Source organism: Mercurialis annua, linkage group LG3 (assembly GCF_937616625.2).
Source record: "Mercurialis annua linkage group LG3, ddMerAnnu1.2, whole genome shotgun sequence".
Lineage (NCBI taxonomy): Eukaryota > Viridiplantae > Streptophyta > Magnoliopsida > Malpighiales > Euphorbiaceae > Mercurialis > Mercurialis annua.
Window position 1 is genome coordinate 914,664 of NC_065572.1, and position 21,497 is coordinate 936,160.

General features: G+C 32.9%; 3 protein-coding genes across 3 annotated transcripts; 2 read left to right on the forward strand and 1 right to left on the reverse strand.

Annotated features, from left to right (window-relative positions):
* Positions 1-133: 133 nt before the first annotated feature.
* LOC126674514 (DEAD-box ATP-dependent RNA helicase 3, chloroplastic) lies at positions 134-5,757 on the reverse strand. Its single transcript, XM_050368967.2, has 10 exons — positions 5,146-5,757; positions 4,745-4,878; positions 4,210-4,624; positions 3,882-3,980; positions 2,842-3,066; positions 2,374-2,751; positions 1,652-1,795; positions 1,425-1,520; positions 1,008-1,306; positions 134-548 (listed from the first exon to the last, which is right to left on the reverse strand). The coding sequence occupies exons 1-10, from the start codon at positions 5,572-5,574 to the stop codon at positions 464-466; spliced, it is 2,304 nt and encodes a 767-aa protein (XP_050224924.1). The 5' UTR covers positions 5,575-5,757; the 3' UTR covers positions 134-463.
* A 4,757-nt stretch (positions 5,758-10,514) lies between these two features.
* On the forward strand, positions 10,515-14,497 carry LOC126673882 (uncharacterized). Its single transcript, XM_050368196.2, has 6 exons — positions 10,515-11,150; positions 11,258-11,331; positions 12,012-12,161; positions 12,442-12,727; positions 13,487-13,723; positions 13,844-14,497. The coding sequence occupies exons 1-6, from the start codon at positions 10,995-10,997 to the stop codon at positions 14,183-14,185; spliced, it is 1,245 nt and encodes a 414-aa protein (XP_050224153.1). The 5' UTR covers positions 10,515-10,994; the 3' UTR covers positions 14,186-14,497.
* A 1,602-nt stretch (positions 14,498-16,099) lies between these two features.
* LOC126674096 (uncharacterized) lies at positions 16,100-16,903 on the forward strand. Its single transcript, XM_050368472.2, has one exon. The coding sequence runs from the start codon at positions 16,334-16,336 to the stop codon at positions 16,691-16,693; it is 360 nt and encodes a 119-aa protein (XP_050224429.1). The 5' UTR covers positions 16,100-16,333; the 3' UTR covers positions 16,694-16,903.
* The last annotated feature ends 4,594 nt before the right edge of the window (positions 16,904-21,497 follow it).

The following is a 21,497-nucleotide window of genomic DNA, read 5'->3' on the forward strand; positions in this document are numbered from 1 at the left end:
TTATCAATAATTGGTTAATTTGATTTAATCGACCATTGACTCAACCGAAAGAGTTACTTCTTCCCCAAGATAGTGATTTTTCCCCAAATGGTCCCTTGAACATTGATGTATTCATATAACAAAATAAGACACATTCTGCAAAACCAGCAACAAAGTGCTAAACATTCTGTTACTACTTACTATTAAAGACTTATCAGAGTTTTGTAACACTGTCAGATAGTTCTATTACAATAGATCACCCTTCTAACTAGTACCAAATAATTTTAATGTCAGGCTCCAGATCATAATACAAAACTAAGGGATATGGATAAAGGGCTAGTAAGAGCATTTGAAAATTGGATCCCCGACTCTTTCCCCGTAACAGGACCGATGTATGCAAACAAAAAGAGTAGCACAAAGTTCCCATCGCAGCAACTTCCGCTTTGTTAAGTGTCCTGAAACCATGGTTTAGAAGGTGATGTGACTAGAAACCCGACTTGCTAGGACATTCTGATGCTCTGTGCCCGGACCGCCCACACGTAAAACACGTACCTCCAAAGCTTCTGTTACTGCAAACAGTAAAAAAAAATTAGATTATTGTGCTCACATATGATAAATTGATCTAATCTGTTTGAAAATATTATGTTAGACAAACAAAATTATAGAGAATATATGTATGAAAAGTTAGAATTCTATTGGTAGTTGACATCAGGTGTACAACTAATATCATCTCCAATTTCTTCATATTTTGTTAATATATCGAGATAGATGTTTCTGAATCTATTGATTAGTGTTATAGTTGCTAAATAGATGATTTTATGGGAAAATATTGTTCGCTCAGTTTTATTCCACCTCAACCATGAGCTCATTATACTAGTTCTCAGTTTTCCTTCTCAAATGAATCTCAGTTCACAACGGTACTTACCAGTACGGCATGAGCAACATAAGACAACTTACTGCCAACACTCTAAAAGAATAATGAAATGAAAAAGGAAAAAACACCAAATTTCTCATGCAGAAACATTTACCCGTCACGTGGTGAAGACCTGTCCCGTGGTGATGAAAACCTGCCCCGAGGTGAAGGCCTGCTTGATCTGCCACCACCTATCAACCAATCATCACTGCTGTTTCTTGAAAAGCTTCGACCCTCGCGCCTAAATGAATCCTCGTTATCATCAGAAAATCTACTGCCGCCGCCGCCCCGGCCCCAGGAGGATCTAGAACCTCCTCTTTGGCCTCTACCACCTCCTCCTCTACCAGGTCGATCCCTGCTTGAAAACCTTCCATAGAAGTCACTTGGAGGTCCATCATCTTGCAATGAAGGCAACTGCAAATAAGTCGAACGAACGACTTAGTTTTATTGAGAGGAAGAAGACAAAAATTCTCATGTGGCTATATGCTCACATAAAAGATGTTAATAAGATTGATCAACGTCTAAAAACAACCTTCGTGATCTTGGTAATGGTGTTTCCAGGTGGAATTTCCTTATTCAGAAACTCTTTAGCAATCTCTTCGGGAAGATCAAAGACTGCCCCTTGAACCTGATACACAAAATGAACAATAACAAAAAAATTAAACACATAAAAAGATCAGTTGCTGAGTTTCAAAGAGGCAATGCAGCTATCAATAATCACTTGAACTCAAATGTTGCCAACATTGTGCTAAATTGTACCTTTTCATCTGCAATGATATGTATTTTTCCAACTTCATCAGCTGCAGTAGTATAGACATCATTAAGAAAACCAGTAACAGATCTAGCTGACAGGTACCCTCTAGAATAAGTTGGATCCCTGGTCAGTTGCAATGTTGTCCATCCCTGAAATACAAAGTTCCAGTTCCAATTACTTGCAGGAGACTACAAAGAACGGCTTGAATATTGAAATTCTAAAGAGAGAGGATGAACTTTGGGATCAACCAACAAATGATGGCACATCTCAAAATGGAAAACTTCAGAGTAACTAAGGTTAAGCCAACCAATAATGCTATCACCTGATCGGCTTCTGGTGATAATACATATGTTTTGGGTTGTCTGATAGCTTATTAATGAAGTGAGCAAATTTACATAAAGATAAAAATAAAAATGGTTAAATTGTGCTTGAAAGGTTCAGTTTCAAACATACACTCAATGATTCCGTAGAAGCATGACATTCGTCCCATTTCACAAGTCCATATCTTATTTGATGTTCATGCAATTCGAACTAAAAACTGAAATCCAATGATTTGAATTTCAGATTTCTTATCCAGGCAAACTATGCAGTCATTTTTATTTAAAAAAGATAGCCTCCCTGAATGTAGTATCTTACAAGTCCAGAAATTGAAATCAGATATGACATCAACAAGAAAAATCAAGGACTTCAATAATGCAATTTGAAAATTGGATACGAGGAGATTTACCTGCTCATGGGTAATAAGAGAGCGAGACGAAGGAGGCTGAGAAAATCCACTCAATTGTGCCAGTGCAGCAGCAAGGGCACTTGTCCCTTGTTCGTCAATCAATTTCTGTGCAGTTGGAGTGAAAAATTGCACCGACTCAGGGTGAACTCCACCTAGAGTAGCAATTACTTGCTCAGCTGATGATTCCAAAACCTCTGTAGTAGCTGGTGGACTAACAAACTCAAACCTGCATCCCACTTCACGCTCAATGGATTTGACTGTTCTTCTTTGACTGTTGGTGAACATTAGAACAGCAACACCTTCCTTGCCTGCACGTCCTGTACGACCAGATCGATGTACAAAAGTTTCTGGATCATTTGGAATTTCATAATGAATAATCTGGAGAAAAAGAATGAATGTGGCTAAGATTCTTAACATGTATAGAACACAAGCAAGATTAATTTAAGATATATCAAAGTAAATACATACCAAATCAACATTTGGAATATCAAGTCCACGAGAAGCGACATCAGTGGCAACGAGAACTGTAAATTTTCCTTGCCTAAATCCATTTAAAGTTCTCTCTCTCTGATGCTGAGATATATCCCCATGCAATGCCTCAGAAGCGACAATACTTGTTAATGCCATTGAGACTTCATCAGCATCTCGTTTAGTTTGGGTAAAAATAATTGTCTTTCCACCCTTTGCATAAACCTGAGCGTGACAGAAATATTCAATGCCATGAATAACTGATATTTCCAGACAACAATCAAAGCACCCTAATACTAGCACAGTAAAGCACATCATAAAAAAAAATGGGTTTGTGATAAGCAAGAAAATATTAATTAACATAGATGATAAACAAAGAAATTTTTAAACATATATATCTTGAATTTGCATCAAAATATAGTTAATGAAGGTTTTAAGTCAAAGTTCAGTCATTCAACTATAATCAAGAAAAGTTTGTTCTTCATAGATGATAAACCAAGACATATTTAAACATGTATATATTGAATTTGCAGCAAAAGATAGTCAAAGTTCAGTCATTCAGAACTATAGTCAAGAAAAGTTTGTCCTTCCAAGCACCATGGTCCCACACAAGCTATGAGCAAGGAGTTCTGCAAGCATACATGCGCATGAGTTCCTATTGACATCTAAATTGCACAACCATAGGTTTAAAACATTTCATAACCAAAATATTGTTAAATGACTAGTGGATGCTTCACGGCTATGCTTCAGTGTCCAATTTATAAAATTTCAGTCATTATACATGACTTTTGTGGCATTTCTCTGGCGCAATCCTACAAATCTTACTAGCTAGTCTGTATGTATTCATACTTTACTGGATCATTCATATCTCAAAAAACCATTCTAATGTAGTAAAGGAGCAAAATGCTTCATAATTTTGTTGAAAAATGTGCATGCCAATCTCAGGAACAAACAAAACTAGAGAGAAACTCCGTGCAGGCTCCAGCTTTCCTGGGAAGCCCAGTAATTATTTAAATGAATATATTTGAATGGATTCTTACAGTTACAAGATCACTGAGAATGCTTCGCTTTGAACTTGCATTTGTTGATATGGCATAGAGTTTGATTCCTTCAGCCAACTTTTCCTCTTGTTCACCAACCTGCAAGAGATATAAACAATAAAAATTTGATGTTGTAATTTCCAGATCAGCAACTGCTACACCATGAAAGATGAAGATAAAACGGTAAACACACTGCTCAATCATTTCATAGTTCACTCACTTATTACTTGCTAGTTATGCTTATAATGTCCTTTGTTCCATTCATTTTAAATTAGTAGTGAAAATGAAGAACTTGGACAAATTAAGGATAACAAGAACCAAGATTTACCAAATCAATTTGAAGAGGGTTGTCCAAATATTTCCTAGCCAATTTTTTCACCCAAGTAGGCATAGTAGCAGAGAAAAGCATGCTCTGTCGTTTAGATGGAAGATTTTCTAAAATTGTTTCTACATCTTCTTCAAATCCAAATGAAAGCATCTGATCAGCTTCATCAAGGACCAAATATTCAACTTCTCCTAATTTGAGGCTATTACTGTTTATCAAATCAATGATTCGACCTGGAGTTCCAACCACAACATCAACCCCCATAGTAAGAGCATTCCGTTGGGTTATATACGAAACCCCTCCATAAACACAAGTAGTGCTCAAGTAAGGTGCAGACTCTTTAATTTCTTTCTCCACTTGCTTTGCTAACTCGCGAGTAGGGGCTAGGACCAAGACTCTAGGAAGCCGGCCATTTCGTCTAAAAACAACAAAATAAACGCATTACATTACATTAATTAAAACAATTTCCAACCGCTAATAACTTGTTAGCTAACCATCTTAATGCATTAAGTTCAAACATCTCACTGACTAGTAGTACCTCTGTGTACTTTGCTTATCATCCTCAGTAAGGCGTTTAATAATCGGAATCCCAAAGGCCAAAGTCTTCCCAGTCCCAGTCTTTGCACGAGCAATCAAATCGCGGCCCTCCAGCGCAGGAACTAAGACAGCTCTCTGCATAATTGAAGTGAAACATAAACAAAATATACATCAATTATAACATTTTCCAAACATGACTCCATTCAACCAAATGACATTCTAATGAAAGCCAAACAAAACCCTGCATATCCCAGTAATTACACATATAACACAAGAAAAATCTAAGCTTTCGACCTACAAATGAGTCTGTCTAACTGCCACCTACAAACACTTCAACCAACAGACAGACAAAGCAAACAAATAAACAAACAACAAGAAGAAGAACAACAAAAACCAAGGTACCTGAATAGGAAAAAGGTGAGTAATCCCACGTTTCTCAAGGGAGTCAACAAGTCTCTGAGGCAAACCAAGTTTAGTAATAGCAAGTTCGTCAACACTACTACTACTACTCTCACCACCATCAGACTCCTCCTCATACTCATCCCCACTAATATCATCATCATCCTCAAAGTCGGAGAGACGGCCACCGAGCCCTTTAAAAGCCTCCTCACTGAGAATAGAATTAGGAGCAGCAATAGCACAAGTAACCAAAGAATGTCCATTTCCATGTCTATGACTACAAATATTGGAGCTTTGAAGAACCAGTGAATTGAAGTGAGGTTTATCTGAAGTGGGTAGTGAAAAAGATGATGAATTTGTTCTTCTAGTGGATAATTCTAATGAAGTGGTGTGAAATATGGAAGAAACACCAATAACTGAAGAAGAAGCCATTGTTTTGATTTCTTCTTCTTGGTGTTTTCTAGGGTTTAGTGAGAGGAAGAAGAGGAGGAGATAAGCAGAGGAGAGTGTGTAGAAGTAATGAGGGGAAGGATAAGGCAGAGAGGGTTAAATTGTAGGACTCTCAAAGCTCCACCTCGCTTACTGTCTTCTTCTTATAGTAGTTTGTGTTGTATACTTATGAAAGATTTTTTGTTTTTCATTTAGTTTTTGGCAAACCCTAGAGATTTCTAAAATAATTATCTTCTTTTTTTATATTCATTTTCTTTAGTACTTTTTTTTTATTAAATATTACAATCATATATTTATAAAGTAATATAAGTTTGAAGAAGGAAACAGAAATCAGAATTTAAGAAGTCTTTTTTATCAAATATATTATTATATGGTAATTTCATGAAATATATGTTTCGATAACTTATTTACACTTTTACCTGTAAAATTTTGAGTTTTTATTTTATTTACAAAAAATATTATTTTTTTAATTTCACAAATATCTTTTTCGGTTCGGTTGACCGAACCGACCGATTCCACAATCCTATTTTTCAGTTTTTAATAATTTATTTATTTTTATATAAAAAATTTCCTGCAATTTTTTTTATTTTTGTATAGTGTAACAATAGGTTTTTTATGGTGTTTTTATAGTGTAAGATTAGTGTATATATCGTGTATATATAGTGTATTTATAGTATTTACGATATTTTGTAGTGTTTTATGCTCTATACCATGAAAACACTGCAAATACACCATAAACACTGCAAATACACTATAAACACTGTAAATGCACCATATATATACTAAAAACGGTATAAATAGACCAAAAAAATATAGATATCCTAAAAAACACCAAAAATACACTGTAAATACACCTAAAATACACTAAAACGTAAATATATTATAAAATTACTATAAATACACCATAAATTAATTTTTTTTACAAAATCAGTAGCAATAAACAAATCTATGAATAAGAGAGAGACAAAATAAATAAATAATAATAATAGAATAATTTTATAAATAAAAAATTATAAATTTACAATAATTTATTTACAAAATGTATAAATCATTAAAAAAAATTACGCAAATCTAAAAACGAGTCGAAAAATCCATAGTGCGAATGGAAGAGACAAACGAACTAGCGCGAACGGAAAAGACGAATGAAAAAACGACCGGAAACGACGAGAAATTCATCAGACGTAGACGAACGGAAGCGCGAACAGAAAAGCGAACGAAAAAGACGAACAAAAAAGTAACTGGAGGAGACAAACTGAAAATCAAACGAAAAATAAGAAGGAAAGAAGAAGAACTTTGAGAGAGACCTTTGAGAGAGATTTGGCTAAACCCATCCTGAGGTCCCTCTACTCTTCATTTTTTTTTCATTGGATCCCTTTACTTCATTTTTTCCTTCTCGAGTCCCTTTACTTTCGTTTTCGTTGTTTATATATCCCTAGACGTATGAGATGTAGAGAGTGTGCCACACTCTCCGTTAAATTTTAAACTTCTGTTAAATAATGATGTGTAAAAATAAAAAAATATAAAAAAATAATATGGCTAAAATACAAGAATTAAATAACACTTTTTTCTAAAAAAAAATCAGAGTCTTCTTCTTTCCTCCATTAATGGAGGAGCTCTCCTCCATTAATGGAGGAAACGCAGGTTTCCTCCAAATGGAGGAACCCTCCAAAGACTTCCTCCATTTAGAGGAAACCTGCTTGTTTCCTCCATTATGGAGGAAACAAGCATGTCTCGTTTCCTCCATAATGGAGGAAACGAGATCTGTTTCCTCCATTAATGGAGGAAACGAGATCTGTTTCCTCCATTAATGGAGGAAACGAGCGTTTCCTCCATTACTCGTTTCCTCCATTAATGGAGGAAACGCTCGTTTCCTCCATTAATGGAGGAAACGCTCGTTTCCTCCCATGGAGGAAACGAGATTCACCTGCTCGTTTCCTCCATTAATGGAGGAAAAAAAGAGCCACCACTTTTCAGTGGTGGTCGGCATAATTTTTTTTTTGGTATTGATCTTTTTTTTAAAAAAAATAAATTGAAATTTAATTTAATTAAATAAAATTTATATGAGGGTAACGAAACTAAATTTTATTTCAGAAAAAAAATCAAATTTCGAGTTAATTATTTTATTAATTAATTTAGTTTAAAGTTTGGATTTAATTTGTTTTGTATGATAAGTACAAGAGTTTTATTGTATTATAGGCTAAATACAATAGGTTTAATGTATTTTTATTTTATTTTTAAGGTTAAAATGTCATTTTTATTTTTCGCCACTCTCAATAACGGAGAGTGTGTTGCACTCTCTAAATTCCATCCATAAAAGGGTGTAATAACAACGAAAACGAAAGTAAAGGGATTTGATAAGGAGAAAATGAAGTAAAGGTACTCAATGAAAAAAAAGTGAAGAGTAGAGGGACCTGAGGATGGGTTTGGCCGAGAGATTTTGACAAAAAAACTTTGAGAGAGACGAAAGATAAAAAATAGTGGTTATATAAACATTTAACCTAAAATGAGGGCTAATAATCACCCATGGCACCTGACTTTTAGGGCTACGGGCGCTAAATCTCCTGATATTTAAAAACAGACTCTAAACCCCTTAAGTTTTTGTCGGCCTCACAAAACCCCCTAAGCTCCAAATATGACGAAAATACCCATGGCGCCGTTTTTTCAGTCAATTGTCATTCTTAAAAAAAAAACTGACATTGTCATATCATCTGCCATGTCATAAATATACCTTAACAATTTCAAACACCCAAAATACCCCTACTTTAATTTAGAAAAAGATAAAAAAAGAACAAATCAACCCAATCTAATCCAAACCATTTGATTAACCAAAACAACCAACCCAACCAGCACCCCCATCCAACCACCGCCGCCATCCCACCACTGCCGGAAAATTTTCCGGTCATTTTCTCCGAGCGAAAGATGACCGGAAAATTTTCCGGTCATCCCTAATCAACGGGTCTGTTATTGAAACAAATCCAAGCAAGGATCTGTTCCAAGAACAGATCCAAATCTTCGGATGACCGGAAAATTTTTCGGCGGTGAGGTGGCGGAGGTGGTTGGGTGGGGGTGGTTTGGGTTTGAACGGGTGGTTGGATTTTGGGTTGAGTTTTTTTTAATCAGATATTATATTTAAGGGTGTTTTAGGTGTTTTTATTTTTTTTGTCTTTTGATGACGTGTCAACTGACACATGGTGCTGTCAATTTTTTTTAAAAACAGCCGCCAAACAAAAGACGGCATCAGGGGTATTTTCGTCCATAAGGGTCATGGTGAGCGCCGACACAAAGTTTAGGGGGTTTAGCGCCCGTTTTTAAACATCAGGGAGTTTAGCGCCAGTATCCTTAAAGTTCAGGGGTCATGAGTGATTATTAGCCTAAAATGAGATAAGCCTTCTATATATAATTGGTACTTTTATAAATAAGTTAGAAAAATAGGTAGCGTAGAAAATAAGGAAAAAATGGGCCAAAATATTATAAATATATTGTCAAAACAGATATTTGGAAAATAATCTCTATTATTATTGTGTGCATTTATCAAATTATAATACATTAAAATTAAAAGAAACTAAATTTATATTTTTTGTTAATTTTTTTATATTTTATAATATTCACAATAATTGTAACTTAATTTTGTATTGTTTTGTTATATTTATAGGTTTTTACTAGTTTTTATTGAATATTTAATAAAATAATTACCAAATTAGTACTAAACATAATTACTAGATTATATGAATAATTTCATTTGCAATTTAATGTCTAGAATATATTTAACTTTAAATATTTGTATTCGATACCAATTACTAGTATAATTTTTTTATTTTTTGTAATTTTATCTCAACCTTTCACGTCTTTTGTAATTTTATTTTAAATTAAATATATCTAGTGAAATAATTATCCACCAATATGTGTTAAACTAATATGGATAACGCTGAAAACACGTTACATATAGAGCACGCCCTCTCCATGTTCCATAATATTTATCGCATTTGTAAAATTGTTTGGTTCATAATATTTGCCAATTTAAAATTATAAAAAAGCATTAATTATTATTTTTCAAATTTGGCCCCTGTTAATTTATTAAAAGAATACGGTAATATAAATAAAAATAATAATTATAAATATTAACAAGTTTCAAAATAGGATTAAATTAGTAATTTGTTTTTTAATTCTTCTAACAAATCCAAATGCGACAATTGTTTGGTAATCAACATCCTTTTTTCTTAAAAAATGGTAATTCTCTCTATAAAACTACTGATAAATGACTAAATGTATAATAAAATATTATTAATAAAGTGATACTATTAGTTACTTTTAAATTTATTTTATTTGGTTTACATTTTTATTTGTTTACATTTTTAGTTTTATAACTCAGTGATATAATTTCCTTAAAAAAACCTTAGTGTTGTGATACATGAAGATCCAATTTAATTGGTGATTTTTTAATTGAAGGTCAACTAAATTCTGTTTTGGATATATCTAAAAGATAAAAAAATAAATATTGGATAAGACCTATTGGTACACTTTCATTTTTTTAATTCAACCATCAAGCATAAGTCATAAAACATCAACACCAAACAAAATAAAAACCAATTCAAAAATTCCTCCTCAAAATAGGAAGCATAACTAAAAATGATAAAATTTAATAATTTATGTTTTATTTTCGTTAATAATTTTGTAAACGAGACTATGCACGTATCAGTGCATAATGTAAGTTTCATATCAAATTATCAAATTTGATTTATAAATTTTTATAAAAATAATAGCTATTTAAATTTGATTTAATATAATTTTAAAAAAATAAATTATTTAAATGTAATTTTTTTGAGTAAATCAATGTCATTTCTTATGTGCTAAGATATTTATTTTAGTTTATTTAGTCTCTTTCCTCTTTCAAAAATGAAATCACAGATAAAATAAATAGAAAACTGAAAAATATAATTATTGGATTATAGAAATCTAAAGACAGCGAGATCCCAGCAACCGCCATTATTGGCTCCTCCTCCTCCTCCTCCAATTTTATCCCGCGCCTATAGCAGACGCAGCCATTGCCACTCTTTTTTCATTTCCTTGCTTTTGATCTTCCAGATCTCATCTTTTCGCCGCTAATTCCATACCCAGTCAAACAATTCGATTTACTTAACCTAAATCCTCAATTCTTTTGCACTCGTTACTTAATCAAACCCTAATTCCCTCGTAATCTTCACCACAACTTCTCATTCTCTAGCTTTTCATTTTTTAAAATTAGGGTTTCTACTTTTTGCTTACTTTCTCCATTTTGACTATACTTTTCTTATGCCTTTTCTAATTCAAAGACGAGTAGCGAGTAATATTTTAAAAAAACTTTGATATTTAGGTTTGAATTAGTCATTTTGGATTAGGGTTTTGTTGCTGCTGCCGCCATTGCGATGGCGGAAGAGGTGCCGTTATACTATAGCATAATTGCATTCTTGTGCACATTTGGAGCAATTGCTTTGGCTGTTTTTCACATTTACAGGCATTTACTTAATTACACTGAACCTACTTACCAGAGATATATTGTTCGCATTATCTTTATGGTTCCGGTTAGTTCTTTAACTTCTAACCGTATTATTAGGTTGTCGCGTTTAGCTTTGTATCATTGCTAATAATGTTATAACTAGTCTTTGTTTTGTTTTAATTGTGTTGGCAGGTTTATGCATCTATGTCTTTCTTGTCTCTTGTTTTGCCCGCAAGTTCGATATATTTCAATTCCATAAGAGAAGTGTAAGTATTTTTACTGCCCCATGAGTCAATACATGCTCACCTTTTACTTCATTTAGGAAATTGACTATGGTTTATATATGTCATTGTGATTTCAAGGATAATTATGAACACTGTAATGGTCTGTCTAATGTTTGCATTATTATAGTAATGTTTAGATGTGAGTAGCATTTACCTTAAGGTTGATAAAATGAGGTTAGTTGAGGAACATTCGTTTGTAGTTATGATAACACCATTGGTGATTGCATCAGTTAGCCACTGTTCTTTCTTCTTTCTTGGATGATGTTATTAGTGGCCTATTTATAGTCAGCATGAGGCCTATAAGGTGTTTTCCTTAGTTTTCTGCAGCTTTACAAGCTGTTGTCTGCCTCTGTATATTGGACCTGTAGCTGTGTTCTGCTGTCACCTGCCATTTTTGGCTTCTATACTAATACTCTTTGCAAATCAATGGTAGCCAAGACAATGAATATAAAATGGAAATTGAAGTAGGTGGACCAGCACTGTTACCAGAACTTTCATTTCTTAATTATGGTTTTTGTTCAATCATAAGTTTTTGTTAGATCATTTTTTCCTTCCAATATTTAACCAATTTTTACATTGAGGGTAATAAGAAGCAATTTTTTCTATGTGTTATGATGACTAACAACTGCCCTCATTTGCTAATGTTTAGTTTACTGTTTCAGGTATGAAGCTTGGGTCATCTATAACTTCCTGTCTCTCTGTCTTGCTTGGGTTGGGGGCCCTGGTGCTGTTGTGCTAAGCTTAAGCGGTCGGGTTCTAAAGCCATCATGCTGCCTGATGACATGTTGCCTACCACCAATTCCACTAGATGGGTGAGTTTCTTACTCTTGTTACGACACTTGGGTTAACAGAATCATCATTACTTCAGTTAAGAATATGTAAAATTTTGTTTAGTCTCAACAGCCAATTTTGAGTTTTTACTTCTCTTTCTCCTCTTAGCATATTTATTTTTGAAATGCTACAAATAATTATTACATATCTCCATTATTCTTGGGAATTATTGAAAATTGTGGTAGCATATTGCCTCAAGATCTTGTACACCATTTATTTCCTAAAATAAACTCTGATTGAATTTTGCTTGATAAAATGCAGTCGTTTTATAAGGAGGTGTAAGCAAGGATGTCTGCAATTTGTGATTCTAAAGCCTATATTAGTTGCCGTTACACTGATACTATACGCAAAAGGGAAATATAGAGATGGGAATTTCAGTCCAAATCAAGCATACCTGTATCTTACTATAATATATACAATCTCATATACAATGGCTTTGTATGCTTTGGCATTGTTTTATGTGGCTTGCAGAGATCTGCTTCAGCCCTTCAATCCAGTTCCCAAGTTTATCATCATTAAGTCAGTTGTTTTTTTAACATACTGGCAGGTAAGCTTCTTGTATACAGATGTTTTCTCTCTTTTTTTTCCTTGAATATTTGGTTCTTATTTCGACACTCATTTTATGTATTTGTACAAACTTGGTCCTAATATTTAGACTACATTTTACTCCATGAGTGATAGTTGAAGTTATTAAACGTCATATATATGTTTAGAGGAAACATTGGTGGCGTACCTGAATCTCCATTTTGTGGCTTTTTTACTAACATTGGGTTTGCTTTGTAATTGCATACCGTATCTCTTATTTGTCCTATTTCTAGCCTTACATTAATTTTATCTTCTTCCCTTTCCAAATTCATACTTCCTTTTGTAAGACTTTTTCTTTAGCACAATCTTCTGCTAATTATGCAATTTATCAGTTATGCCTCCGTTTTAAGACTAAGGTTCCATCTTTTTTTTTTGCTCTTACAAATGGTATCTATTCCAAATCAAGAACTAAAGGCAGACTCCTGCCTGCTGAATCATTTGACATTCCAGTGATGTTATAATATAATAATGCTTCTTCAGATAGTTTCTCTACTAAACTCCCAGTTTACAATGTTCGTTGATACAGCATTAATGTAGAATGCATATGTTTGATTTTGCAGCTAATGTGATTGTGAATTTATCTCCCCGTCTTTGGTGTTAAATGATTTTTCTGTCAAAAACTTGCCCATTCATGCGCCAACTGAGAAAAGAATAAAATGAAATTAATTGAATTTTCACTTGATGCTTTTTTCATCACATTCTGATTTTCTTTTTTATTTAGGGAGTTCTGGTTTTTCTTGCTGCAAAGTCTGGATTGATCAAGAATGCAGAGGAAGCTGCACAATTTCAAAATTTTATTATTTGTGTTGAGATGCTTATAGCTGCTGTGGGCCATCTTTTTGCATTTCCATACAAAGAGTATGCTGGCGCGAACATTGGTGGATCTTGTGGTGGTTTAACAGGAAGCCTTGCACATGCCTTGAAGTTAAATGATTTGTATCATGATACCGTTCACCAGGTGTGTGGCTTAGCATAATTTTGCATCTGCTACAGGGGTTTTCTTCACCTCTGGAAAAGTTTTTACAATTTTATGCAGAATTTGACCTATGTTGACTTCTCTTTAAATACAATTTTGCAGTTTGCACCAACTTACCACGATTATGTGCTCTACAACCATAGTGAAGGTGATGAAGGAACAAGAAAGTATCGTTCACGTACCTTTGTACCTACTGGTCATGAAATGGATGCTGTTAGGAGAAACAGGCTGGATGAAATTCAGCTCTCTAGTCGCTCTTCTTCTGGTACAAGCACTCCCAAAAATTCCACCTCAGCACCGGATTTTGCACACCCTGATACCATGAAATCTTCATTGCTTATAGATACTTCAAATTCTGTGCCATATGACATGTCGCTTATTGACATGGACCTGTCCAGTTATCCTGCAAAAGTTCCTGCTGCAAAAGAATCTGGGATTAGGTGAAAGTATTGGAGAAATTTCAGTAAATAGAAGACAAAAAGATGATCCCTGATGAACATAATCTTAGAGGAAAGTGAATCCTGTCCCTACTTTGGGGAAGCATATTTGGTTAGTTGTGTCAATTTTTGTGATTTTTCTATTGGTTCAAGCAATTTAGTCTTCTGATGTTGTGCTTCCCTTTGGTGATCATTAATGGCCTGTTGTTATGGGCTATTGATTGGCCATCTTCTCTGTAGATACAAAAACTTTTAGTTCAGATACTTGGAATATTAGAGATTCAAATGAAAACGAGTTGTTGAGTTGTTTTTACCATTACATAGACCTTCTAGTCATCTGATATGTTGATAAAATCCAATATTGGCTCTTGTATTTGGTATTACTGCTGCCACACAATTGTCTAATGAGTTTCTTGGCTCGTCACAGGCTACTCGTAACTTGGGGTTTAGTTTCTTTTTCTGCCTTGATCTCTTCGTTGCAATCTGTATTTTTTTGTGTGAATCATGGCCTAATGGCGTATCATCATTATGGATACCATGAATTTACTTGTATTGCTGCTTTTGTTTAAATTGAGTTTAGTTTTGTATTCATCTGGCAATTGAGTGTGCATATTTGCATCCAAATTACAGTCTTTGTTGATTTCTCCATTATTATTATTATAATTTTTTTCTCGTAGTCATGTGAAGTGGATGCATTGATGGTTCGTTTCATACTGTTATGATTTGATGATGATTCTGTAATATTCGTAGCAGTCAGCACTAACCATAAATTGTATCTTTTCAACTGCTCTTGAGCAGTAGAATGAACATTTCAAAACTAAAAAGACAAATTTAGTTTCTTAGTATTATTTATTTTGTTGGTTAAAGTACTTGTTAACCCAAATGCCAGATGTGTTGGTTGGAATGGTAAAGTGTAAGCTTCCGCAGTTTCTTTCATATGTGTGTTTCTTGTAATACAAGTAATATATGTTTCAGATTTGTGTAATTAGATAGAGCTGAATCTGAAGTATAATGCAATCAGGTCTGCTCAGACCTTTTCATTTATAACTTGCAAGGCAGCATAATGTAATTAATTAGTAATAAATCAGAGATTGGTTATACCTGTCTTGATTTTCATGTATTTTGCAGTGGCAACTCACAACTTACAGTCCAAGCAATTAATCTGACATTTGCTGTTTGTTTGTTTTTTTAAATATGTTTTTCAACTCTATTGTTTGTTCATGCATGCCTGCATTGGCTTCAGGCTTACTACATGTATAATAAAAATAATGGATAGATGAGCAGAATGGGATTAAATTGGGATCACCGAGTTGGTTTTATCTTGGATTGGATCTTCAAGGTACGCTGAATGCGTACACATTGGCTAAACTATGTATTATTGGTGCTGTGTAGTATTATGTTACTGAAAAACTCTTTGAATTTACCAAGAAAATAGTTACCTGAATGTCAAATTTTAACTTAAGATTTACTTTTCTTTATTAGTATATAGAAATCCATATTAGTCATGATCACAATTACTAATACTATATGATAACAATACAATTTAAAAATAAATATAAAATATTAACTTCTTTTTATTAAATTTAACAAGTCAAATCCGATCAATCTAATTGAGCCAAGTAAGGATCTCAAAAATTAGAACCCCAGTTAGAATTTTAGAAAATTGAGTAAGGTTGGATATATAGACTTCGTCACCTTTAACGAGTTATGTCTACTCTATTCAATTACTCATGATAGTGACTCCGGACATTCGATGGTACCTGTATGAAAAAATTCATTATCAATTTAGAAAGATTATTTTTTGGAATGTATAATGAATTATTTTTATTTAATAATAGAAAAAAGGAAACACAAAAGGCACGTGATGGTCCGTCCATCTTATGGCCTCCTTTATTAGAATTATTACAAGTAGACTCAACCCACATGTTTTAAGTCTATAAGAAGCAAAATAAAGCTATGACTTTTTTTCAGCTTCCCTCTTCCCCAATTACGGAGTCGCCGGTTCGCATTGCAAACCCAAACCCGAACCCAAACCCAAACCACTTCCCCTTCATAAATATAAACCCTATTGGACCCCATTCTTTTTCATCTCCAACATCAAGATATTTCATCTTTTTCATTTTCTGGTTTTAGTAACCAGGAGGACAGGTCTACAATGGCCTTGGTGAATCGAACCAGCGGCTACATGGGTCCAGTTTTCATATCAAGAACCGATTCTTTACTCAGTGGGTTCTCTTACACAGACCATAACAGCAGTTTGATGATGGAGAAGAGACAGTTGTTCTTGAGAAGCTACCAGTTCCGTAGAAAACAGAGCTTAACTGAAAGAATGAAGAAATCTTTGGTTAAAGTAAAGAAAATTTTATGGTTTAAACTACGGTCTGCCCGAAAATTTAGAAGATTGGTTTGGTCTAGGCTCCGGTTTGCTTTCTATTGTCGCCGTTCAAGAAAGTTTCTCCGTATTCTTAGCCCTAACCATCATAAATATTCTTCTCCTTCTTCATGTTTTTGGTAGGTTTCTTTTATTAATATTTATTTTCTTGTGTTTTCTTGAGTACCCATTTGGTGTTAATGGTAATCTTGAATCTTGGAAGGGTTTAAGTTGATTTTTTTACTGGTTTGGTTGCATGATTGTATATATATTTAACTTGGTTGTTACATGTGAATGTATATATTTAATTAAGATGTTCAAAATAGTAGTAATTTGTTCTCCAACTTTCAGAAATTTATTCCTTGTTTGATGATTAATGTAATTAACAGAAGAAAAGTATGTTAATTTGATGTGATTTCTAGTTTTTCAATCAAGTTTGTTGATTTGTTGTGATTCTAGCTCTTAATTAAGCTCCGTGGTTCCGGGAAAATCATATGACGAATTGATCTTACGACCTTAACATAAATTCTAGTGCATATCTTTTGAACTATAGTTTATTTAGAATGTGTAAGTTAATTTTAGATACAGGTTTGAGTTTAATAAAACATTTCGGATCAAATTAGTATTCATATTTGGCACGCTAGGAAAACTAAGTTCAAAATTTATTGATCCATTTAAGTAAAACATGTATGGTTAATTTAAATATGATTAAACTCAATTAAATATGAATTAACATGTCTAATGGAGAGAAAATGTTGGAGACATGATTCTTTTTTATTTAAGAAGAAGTACAGAAAATTAACATTTACAAGAGTTTCTAGAATTTGAATTTGGTGAAATCAAAGTTTGAATTATGTAAGGACCAGTAAAGTAAAAAGTGAGTAGAGAATGGTGACTTTTACTTTGCATTTACACATGCAATTTGTGTTGAATAGGTAACAAAGACCCATACTTTTTTCATCTTCTTTTCTTTTTCCTATTCAATTAATTTTTGGTACCACATTTTCTTGATGCTGAGTGGTTTCCAAAGCTAAAATTCACGGGCATGTTCAGTTTGTTAGTTGGTGCCTTGCTGGAAATAACCATATTCAATCATCCTTTAATAATTGAGCATAGGATCGTCGAATACTAAAATTTATTTTGACAATTTAGTTCACAACTCTTTAAAACAAGGCTTAATTTTTTTTAAAACTTTACGTTTGATGTCAATTCTAATCAAAACTTTTAAAATCACCTCATCAGGCTTGTTTTTAAGATATATAGTCAATTACGAAAGTAATCAGATTTTTTGTCAACGTGAGAAGTACTTGAAGGACCTAAATTTGACCAAAAAATTTGGTATAATTGATACATGAACTCTCAAGCAGGTTAAATGAAGTGATTTTAAAAGATTTGGTTATATTTGATAGCAGAAGCATATATTTTGTACTTTTATTTAAGGCATGAAACCTTAAAATTAAAACATCCAAGCGCTCTAAAAACAAAAGAATAGATGCAATTAGTCCCACTTTAAAAAACTGCTGATTAAATATATCAAAATATGTCAAGTTTAACTAATATGAAATCTTTCTCTATGGAATAATGATTTACTCTTTAAAAATTAATTAAATCTTAAGTATATTCCAATTAAATGTTGTATATTTTATTTTTAAAGGAACATGTGAATTGCACATAAGTTCAATTAAATGTTGATACAATAATGGACAAGAAAAGGGTATTATTTAAATCATGAGATTTGTGGCAATGACAATGTGTATATGTAAAGAAGAAGTAAATAGTAACGTAAGTCCATATGTACAGAAATTAAAGGGGTTTGCTGCTTGCACGCAAATGCCACTGCCATCATTGACTAAACATTGCATAAATATTTAAAATCTGGATTTTAGTCATTAGATGATTCTTATTTGTATTTAGGTGGCATTAGGTTATTACAAATCTAACCTTACTTATGTATTCAATTAATTAATGATTTCTTTCTTTAATCATATTAATTAGTGTAAACATTCACCGAAAGAGCATCTTTCAATATAAGATACTGATAGATCATATACTAAAATTGTAGTATTATTTAAGCACCCAATTGACTTTAACTATTACAAAAATTGATAGCTGATATGATATGTAGTGTTTGCAAATGGAGGAAAAACGGAATAAACGTCGTATCATTTGATCTAAAAAAAAATTAAAAGGAAATTGACGTATATCGTTCAACTCATAAATTAAAAAAACTAAAGTAAAATTGTCTCCCTAATTAAGCGGAGATCCAATTACTAGACTACTTTATAGGAAGTCTCTAGCCGCCGGAAGGGGGTGCTGTTCATCATCATTCCCCTGTGCTCGCTCTGCTCCTGATTAGAACTAGTTTATTTTAAAAAAGAAGTTCATATATCTACATTTTAACATTTAGTCTAAATATCTTTGTGAATTTCATGTCATCATATAAATATTAAGTTCTAATTTATAAGAGGTCGTGAGAAGAAATGGCCTGCTGCCTTCACCAGCAAAGCAAACACATTAATTTATGGATATGAGTTTACTTAGGAGAGTGTAGCACGGAGAAAATATATATATATTTTTAATTGAAATCCATGTAATGTAAGTTTACAAGTTACAACTCCTCATTTATATATTTCTCATCTTACTCAATATAGTATTTCCATCACAAATTCAATGTGCTTGAAGTTTAGGAGCGTAGTCAAGTTAGAATTCAATATTATGAAGTTCGAATTCGATTATACTTAAGTGTTCGAAAAGTAGAATAATTAAGAATAGAGATCAATTAGACTATCTATATAAATATTTTAAAATTAAAATTTAGTAAAAAATAAAACTATTATTGTAAATTTGTATACTTATAAAGAATAAAAAAATGTTCCATTATGTTGACGAGTTTGTCAAGTTAAGTATTTTACCGTTTGAACTCGACTCAACAACTAACTTGAGCAGATCAATTCAATTAGTATCAAATTGGTTTCAATTATTCTCGATTCAATGTCGACCAGCTTGTTTCAATTATTTCTCGCTTCAATGTCGACCAGCTTGTGAGTTGACTATGATTGGGTTTATGTACTAGATCACTGATCAGTAGTGTATAGAGTTACGGATTTTACAGATTTCCTTAGTTAAGAAATACTATAATTTTGCTCCAGTCTCTTGCTATTAATTGGGCTGGGCCAGTTTATTTAAAGTATAGAACCAGCCCATAAACTTGGGCTAGAGTTGAATGAGTCTGGATACTTACCCGGTCCGTCCAGGCTTAAACAGATCTTGCCGTAATTAGAGCTGGCCATGGGCTGGGTCAGCCCGGTTAAACCCGGTTCGGAATCGGTCAAACTCGAAACCGGACTAAATCAGCCCGGAACCGTAGAAAGGCCGGTTCCGGGCCGATTCCAAATTTTTCAAATTGTGAACCGGCGGTTTCGAGTCGAACCCGTCAATAAACATTATTTTTTATTTTTTATTTATTTTTATATTATATATATGTATATACATATATTATATTATTATATTATATTATTTAGTTAATATATATATTATATTAGATTATATATTTTACTATATTTATATATTATATTGATCACTTGATGTAGTTTATTATACATACAGTAGTCACAAGTTTGCAATCTTTAATAACAGTTGGTAATTGATAACAATGTGATGTTAATATACAATCAATATTTGTTAATAAATATATTTTACTTAATATATATATGATATAATTTTATTTAAATTTAAATTTTTAAATTTTATAAAAGATTTTATAAAAATTACAAATAAAATTTAATAGCTCTATAAACTCACTATAAATTATTTATATTTTCACTGTAATAATTCTAACTATTTCATAAATCCGCGTGTAATTTTATTTTTAATTATTTTTAATTTCTAGTAATTAAATTTTAATTTTAATTTTTTTGAACCCCCCGCAACCCGGAATCGGAACCGGCCGGTTTCGAACCGGCATGAAACCGTCACTTAGACGGGTCCGAGCTGGTTCTATATTTCCTTGAACCGCTGGGTTATAAACCGCGGCCACCTCTAGCCGTAATAAGTCTTATTTTTTGGGGGCGGATTCAGATTTATATTATTGTATAATTTTTCATATAAACTAAAGTTTGGTCCGAAACCATAAAAATATACATGACGGACTTGAATATAAATATGAGATCCGAACAGGACTCCGCCCAGACTAAGACTTATATTTGAAAATATCAAGTGCGGTTGGATCCAGCCCGACCCGAGCCTGTTCAAGCCGGGCCCTTAAACAGATCTAACTTGAGTTAAGCAACCCATAGCCGCTTATTGCTGGTACTTCCACTACTAATTAAATAAATCATCATCCTATATTTTGTTCAATAAAATACAAATTAGACTAAAACAGTTCATAAACTTGACTTGAACCTAGACTAATCTCTGTCAAATGAATAAACAAACACCTAATCTTGTCTTAATCAAAAGATAACAACCAAATACATTCCCTCAATTCACCAAATGATTGATTTACAAATTTTAGATCTCTATATCCTACATTACCATCAATCATTGCACATGCATCCAATATTATTCTCCCATATTTATCATTAAATTTACTCATCCCCCAAAATTTGCAGACTCACTCTGTCTCCTTCTAAGTGTGTCTCTTTAATGGCCATGTGTTCTAAAGTACCAAATTTAAGAGCATCTTTTATAAAATATCAAGTCACCCATGTGTTCTTTGGACTCAAATTTACATATATATACCACATTTAGTTCAGTTGTGTGTTCATCAAGTAATCTTGAAAATTGTTAGTTCTTTAAACACATTCTTGAATTCTGCAGATGGGGTTTCAAGATTCAGCGGGGATGAACTTAAGTTTCCGTTTCCGGTGTCGATACGAAAAGCTGGTTTCATGTGATGAAAGAATGGGGAGATCAAGAAAGGTGCAGAGTTTTTGGGTGAAGAAAATGA